This window comes from Oncorhynchus keta, chromosome 33 (genome assembly GCF_023373465.1).
Source record: "Oncorhynchus keta strain PuntledgeMale-10-30-2019 chromosome 33, Oket_V2, whole genome shotgun sequence".
Lineage (NCBI taxonomy): Eukaryota > Metazoa > Chordata > Actinopteri > Salmoniformes > Salmonidae > Oncorhynchus > Oncorhynchus keta.
In genome coordinates, this window is record NC_068453.1 from 23,888,659 (window position 1) to 23,896,283 (window position 7,625).

The window sequence follows — 7,625 nt, forward strand, 5'->3', positions numbered from 1 at the left end:
GTATCTCTCCAGGAACAGGGTGGGAGTTAAAACCTACAGGACGGTATCTCTCCAGGAACAGGGTGGGAGTTAAAACCTACAGGACGGTATCTCTACAGGAACAGGGTGGGAGTTAAAACCTACAGGACGGTATCTCTACAGGAACAGGGTGGGAGTTAAAACCTACAGGACGGTATCTCTACAGGAACAGGGTGGGAGTTAAAACCTACAGGACGGTATCTCTACAGGAACAGGGTGGGAGTTAAAACCTACAGGACGGTATCTCTACAGGAACAGGGTGGGAGTTAAAACCTACAGGACGGTATCTCTACAGGAACAGGGTGGGAGTTAAAACCTACAGGACGGTATCTCTCCAGGAACAGGGTGGGAGTTAAAACCTACAGGACGGTATCTCTCCAGGAACAGGGTGGGAGTTAAAACCTACAGGACGGTATCTCTCCAGGAACAGGGTGGGAGTTAAAACCTACAGGACGGTATCTCTCCAGGAACAGGGTGGGAGTTAAAACCTACAGGACGGTATCTCTCCAGGAACAGGGTGGGAGTTAAAACCTACAGGACGGTATCTCTCCAGGAACAGGGTGGGAGTTAAAACCTACAGGACGGTATCTCTACAGGAACAGGGTGGGAGTTAAAACCTACAGGACGGTATCTCTCCAGGAACAGGGTGGGAGTTAAAACCTACAGGACGGTATCTCTCCAGGAACAGGGTGGGAGTTAAAACCTACAGGACGGTATCTCTACAGGAACAGGGTGGGAGTTAAAACCTACAGGACGGTATCTCTACAGGAACAGGGTGGGAGTTAAAACCTACAGGACGGTATCTCTCCAGGAACAGGGTGGGAGTTAAAACCTACAGGACGGTATCTCTCCAGGAACAGGGTGGGAGTTAAAACCTACAGGACGGTATCTCTACAGGAACAGGGTGGGAGTTAAAACCTACAGGACGGTATCTCTACAGGAACAGGGTGGGAGTTAAAACCTACAGGACGGTATCTCTCCAGGAACAGGGTGGGAGTTAAAACCTACAGGACGGTATCTCTCCAGGAACAGGGTGGGAGTTAAAACCTACAGGACGGTATCTCTCCAGGAACAGGGTGGGAGTTAAAACCTACAGGACGGTATCTCTCCAGGAACAGGGTGGGAGTTAAAACCTACAGGACGGTATCTCTCCAGGAACAGGGTGGGAGTTAAAACCTACAGGACGGTATCTCTCCAGGAACAGGGTGGGAGTTAAAACCTACAGGACGGTATCTCTACAGGAACAGGGTGGGAGTTAAAACCTACAGGACGGTATCTCTCCAGGAACAGGGTGGGAGTTAAAACCTACAGGACGGTATCTCTCCAGGAACAGGGTGGGAGTTAAAACCTACAGGACGGTATCTCTACAGGAACAGGGTGGGAGTTAAAACCTACAGGACGGTATCTCTACAGGAACAGGGTGGGAGTTAAAACCTACAGGACGGTATCTCTCCAGGAACAGGGTGGGAGTTAAAACCTACAGGACGGTATCTCTCCAGGAACAGGGTGGGAGTTAAAACCTACAGGACGGTATCTCTACAGGAACAGGGTGGGAGTTAAAACCTACAGGACGGTATCTCTCCAGGAACAGGGTGGGAGTTAAAACCTACAGGACGGTATCTCTACAGGAACAGGGTGGGAGTTAAAACCTACAGGACGGTATCTCTCCAGGAACAGGGTGGGAGTTAAAACCTACAGGACGGTATCTCTACAGGAACAGGGTGGGAGTTAAAACCTACAGGACGGTATCTCTACAGGAACAGGGTGGGAGTTAAAACCTACAGGACAGTATCTCTCCAGGAACAGGGTGGGAGTTAAAACCTACAGGACGGTATCTCTCCAGGAACAGGGTGGGAGTTAAAACCTACAGGACGGTATCTCTACAGGAACAGGGTGGGAGTTAAAACCTACAGGACGGTATCTCTACAGGAACAGGGTGGGAGTTAAAACCTACAGGACGGTATCTCTACAGGAACAGGGTGGGAGTTAAAACCTACAGGACGGTATCTCTCCAGGAACAGGGTGGGAGTTAAAACCTACAGGACGGTATCTCTACAGGAACAGGGTGGGAGTTAAAACCTACAGGACGGTATCTCTACAGGAACAGGGTGGGAGTTAAAACCTACAGGACGGTATCTCTACAGGAACAGGGTGGGAGTTAAAACCTACAGGACGGTATCTCTACAGGAACAGGGTGGGAGTTAAAACCTACAGGACGGTATCTCTACAGGAACAGGGTGGGAGTTAAAACCTACAGGACGGTATCTCTACAGGAACAGGGTGGGAGTTAAAACCTACAGGACGGTATCTCTCCAGGAACAGGGTGGGAGTTAAAACCTACAGGACGGTATCTCTCCAGGAACAGGGTGGGAGTTAAAACCTACAGGACGGTATCTCTCCAGGAACAGGGTGGGAGTTAAAACCTACAGGACGGTATCTCTCCAGGAACAGGGTGGGAGTTAAAACCTACAGGACGGTATCTCTCCAGGAACAGGGTGGGAGTTAAAACCTACAGGACGGTATCTCTACAGGAACAGGGTGGGAGTTAAAACCTACAGGACGGTATCTCTCCAGGAACAGGGTGGGAGTTAAAACCTACAGGACGGTATCTCTCCAGGAACAGGGTGGGAGTTAAAACCTACAGGACGGTATCTCTACAGGAACAGGGTGGGAGTTAAAACCTACAGGACGGTATCTCTACAGGAACAGGGTGGGAGTTAAAACCTACAGGACGGTATCTCTACAGGAACAGGGTGGGAGTTAAAACCTACAGGACGGTATCTCTCCAGGAACAGGGTGGGAGTTAAAACCTACAGGACGGTATCTCTACAGGAACAGGGTGGGAGTTAAAACCTACAGGACGGTATCTCTACAGGAACAGGGTGGGAGTTAAAACCTACAGGACGGTATCTCTACAGGAACAGGGTGGGAGTTAAAACCTACAGGACGGTATCTCTCCAGGAACAGGGTGGGAGTTAAAACCTACAGGACGGTATCTCTACAGGAACAGGGTGGGAGTTAAAACCTACAGGACGGTATCTCTACAGGAACAGGGTGGGAGTTAAAACCTACAGGACGGTATCTCTCCAGGAACAGGGTGGGAGTTAAAACCTACAGGACGGTATCTCTCCAGGAACAGGGTGGGAGTTAAAACCTACAGGACGGTATCTCTACAGGAACAGGGTGGGAGTTAAAACCTACAGGACGGTATCTCTACAGGAACAGGGTGGGAGTTAAAACCTACAGGACGGTATCTCTCCAGGAACAGGGTGGGAGTTAAAACCTACAGGACGGTATCTCTCCAGGAACAGGGTGGGAGTTAAAACCTACAGGACGGTATCTCTACAGGAACAGGGTGGGAGTTAAAACCTACAGGACGGTATCTCTACAGGAACAGGGTGGGAGTTAAAACCTACAGGACGGTATCTCTACAGGAACAGGGTGGGAGTTAAAACCTACAGGACGGTATCTCTACAGGAACAGGGTGGGAGTTAAAACCTACAGGACGGTATCTCTACAGGAACAGGGTGGGAGTTAAAACCTACAGGACGGTATCTCTACAGGAACAGGGTGGGAGTTAAAACCTACAGGACGGTATCTCTCCAGGAACAGGGTGGGAGTTAAAACCTACAGGACGGTATCTCTACAGGAACAGGGTGGGAGTTAAAACCTACAGGACGGTATCTCTACAGGAACAGGGTGGGAGTTAAAACCTACAGGACGGTATCTCTACAGGAACAGGGTTGGAGGTAAAACCTACAGGACGGTATCTCTACAGGAACAGGGTGGGAGTTAAAACCTACATGACGGTATCTCTACAGGAACAGGGTTGGAGTTAAAACCTACAGGACGGTAGCTCTACAGGAACAGGGTTGTAGCAAAACCCTACAGGACGGTATCTCTACAGGAACAGGGTGGGAGTTAAAACCTACATGACGGTATCTCTACAGGAACAGGGTTGGAGTTAAACCCTACAGGACGGTAGCTCTACAGGAACAGGGTTGTAGCAAAACCCTACAGGACGGTATCTCTACAGGAACAGGGTGGGAGTTAAAACCTACAGGACGGTAGCTCTACAGGAACAGGGTTGGAGTTAAAACCTACAGGACGGTAGCTCTACAGGAACAGGGTGGGAGTTAAAACCTACAGGACGGTATCTCTACAGGAACAGGGTTGGTGTTAAAACCTACAGGACGGTAGCTCTACAGTAGCAGGTTTGTAGTTAACCTACAGGATGGTAGCTCTACAGGAACAGGGTTGGAGTTAAAACCTACAGGACGGTAGCTCTACAGGAACAGGGTTGGAGTTAACCTACAGGATGGTAGCTCTACAGTAGCAGGTTTGTAGTTAAAACCTACAGGACGGTAGCTCTACAGGAACAGGGTTGGAGTTAAAACCTACAGGACGGTAGCTCTACAGGAGTTAACCTACAGGACGGTAGCTCTACAGGAACAGGGTTGGAGTTAAAACCTACAGGACGGTAGCTCTACAGGAACAGGGTTGGAGTTAAAACCTACAGGACGGTAGCTCTGCAGGAACAGGGTTGGAGTTTCATCAGGTTAACTCCTGTAGAGCTACCGTCCTGTAGGTTTTAACTACAGGACGGTGGTCCTTCTGTGGCTCAGTGGTCCTTCTGTGGCTCAGTTGGTAGAGCATGGCGCTTGTAACGCCAGGGTAGTGGGTTCGATTCCCGGGACCACCCATACGTAGAATGTATGCACACATGACTGTAAGTCGCTTTGGATAAAAGCGTCAGCTAAATGGCATATATTATTATTATTATTATTATTATTATTATTGAATAGGGGTGGTATTTAAAACCTACAGGACTGTAGCTCTACAGGAACATGGTTGGAGTTAATCTACAGGACGGTAGCTCTGCAGGAACATGGTTGGAGTTAAAACCTACAGGACGGTAGCTCTACAGTACCAGGGTTGGAGTTAAAACCTACAGGACGGTAGCTCTACAGTAACAGGGTTGGAGTTAAAACCTACAGGACAGTAGCTCTACAGGAACAGGGTTGGAGTTAACCTACAGGACAGTAGCTCTACAGAACAGGGTGGGAGTTAAAATCTACAGGACGGTAGCTCTACAGGAACAGGGTTGGAGTTAACCTACAGGACGGTAGCTCTACAGGAACAGGGTTGGAGTTAACCTACAGGACAGTAGCTCTACAGAACAGGGTGGGAGTTAAAATCTACAGGACGGTAGCTCTACAGGAACAGGGTTGGAGTTAACCTACAGGACGGTAGCTCTACAGGAACAGGGTTGGAGTTAACCTACAGGACAGTAGCTCTACAGGACCAGTCAAGTTTTGACACACCTACTCATTCAAGGGTTCTTCTTTATTTTGACTGTTTTCTACATTGTAGAATGATAGTGAAGACATCAAAGCTATGAAATAACACATATGGAATCATGTAGTAATCAATAAAGTGTTTAACAAATCAAAATATATTTTAGATTCTTCAAAGTAGCCACCCTTTGCCTTCATGACAGCTATGCACACATAATTCCATGATTTGATGTCTTCACTATTATTGTAAAATGTGGAACATTGTAAGAATAAAGAAAAACCCTGGAATGAGCAGGTGTGTCCAAACTTTTGACAGGTTCTGTATACATTTTGTTCTAATCATTTTTCATTGGAAAGGCAGAGAAGTGTTTTTATCAAAAGCAGTCAGTTTTGCTTGGGAAAACACAGAATGCTACTAATTACTACAGGTACTTAATTAAGCCACTTTTTTGTTTTGACTCCCGGGAGATAACGTGTCCTCCTGGTCCTCTTGAGAAGGATACCTGGAGATAACGCGTCCTCCTGGTCCTCTTGAGAAGGATACCTGGAGATAACGCGTCCTCCTGGTCCTCTTGAGAAGGATACCTGGAGATAATGTGTCCTCCTGGTCCTCTTGAGAAGGATACCTGGAGATAACGTGTCCTCCTGGTCCTCTTGAGAAGGATACCTGGAGATAACGTGTCCTCCTGGTCCTCTTGAGAAGGATACCTGGAGATAACGTGTCCTCCTGGTCCTCTTGAGAAGGATACCTGGAGATAACGTGTCCTCCTGGTCCTCTTGAGAAGGATACCTGGAGATAACGTGTCCTCCTGGTCCTCTTGAGAAGGATACCTGGAGATAACGTGTCCTCCTGGTCCTCTTGAGAAGGATACCTGGAGATAACTTGTCCTCCTGGTCCTCTTGAGAAGGATACCTGGAGATAACGTGTCCTCCTGGTCCTCTTGAGAAGGATACCTGGAGATAACGTGTCCTCCTGGTCCTCTTGAGAAGGATACCTGGAGATAACGTGTCCTCCTGGTCCTCTTGAGAAGGATACCTGGAGATAACGTGTCCTCCTGGTCCTCTTGAGAAGGATACCTGGAGATAACGCGTCCTCCTGGTCCTCTTGAGAAGGATACCTGGAGATAATGTGTCCTCCTGGTCCTCTTGAGAAGGATACCTGGAGATAACGTGTCCTCCTGGTCCTCTTGAGAAGGATACCTGGAGATAACGTGTCCTCCTGGTCCTCTTGAGAAGGATACCTGGAGATAACGTGTCCTCCTGGTCCTCTTGAGAAGGATACCTGGAGATAACGTGTCCTCCTGGTCCTCTTGAGAAGGATACCTGGAGATAACGTGTCCTCCTGGTCCTCTTGAGAAGGATACCTCTGTGTGATTCCCCATGTCTGTGTCAAGGTCGAATTGGACAAATATTTGAGCGGCTGTACGTTTGTGTAGCACGACAAGGACTGATGGATAGACTACACGTGCACGCACATGTGTGTACGTCTCTCTTGTTGACTGCTGATTGAAATGGATGGTTTTTCCCTTTAATGTGGTTGAGAAATTAGATTCTGTCCACCCTCTGAACTCGTTTCCCCTCCCTCTCTTTCCTCTCCTCCCTCTCTTTCCTCCCTCTCTTTCCTCTCCTCCCTCTCTGTTTCTTATTTTCTCTGATCACACACTGGGGAAATCAACTCTGACATCTGAGTCCTCATCAGGCCACTCTTTCCTCTCTCACTCCTTCAGAGGTGTGTGTGTGTGTGTTGATGTGTGAGAAACAGTTAAGACAGAGAGAAAGATGTCCTCAGTTGGTTGGCCATTTGAGCGCACATGGCAGCTGCCACATCTGAGGTTCACATCTGAACTCCAGTGGAAATGCATTGCAGCTTTGACCCTCCATGGATACCTGCTGTTCTGTCTCTCTGTTTGGATTGCTCTTCATTTGATCCAGGCTTAATTAAATATACACCCCCCTTCTCTTGTCTCGCTCTCTCTCTCCACTCCCCCACCCCCCCCTCTCCCTTTCTCTCTCTCTCTCTCTTTCAAGGCCACTCTCCCCAGGTGATGGTGACTGAGCCGGAGCTGTGTAACCATAGGAACAGCTCCTCACCGACGGGTCCTACTCCAGACTGCTCTCCCCCTCCCCAGACACTGCCCTGAAGAGCATTGACAGAGTCATCCACCCACAGGTGAGACACATAATGTAAACCTCCCCGCGCCACACACACACACACACACACACACACACACACACACACACACACACACACACACACACACACACACACACACACACACACACACACACACACACACACACACACACACA

At 48.6% G+C, this 7,625-nt stretch overlaps 1 protein-coding gene across 1 annotated transcript in view; it reads left to right on the top strand.

Annotated features, from left to right (window-relative positions):
• Positions 1-7,625, top strand: part of LOC118370769 (ankyrin repeat and sterile alpha motif domain-containing protein 1B-like) — a 495,760-nt gene that overhangs the window by 287,891 nt on the left and 200,244 nt on the right. Inside the window, 2 exon segments of the mRNA XM_052492534.1 lie at positions 7,344-7,436; positions 7,439-7,485. Coding sequence (XP_052348494.1) covers positions 7,344-7,436; positions 7,439-7,485 — 140 coding nt within the window.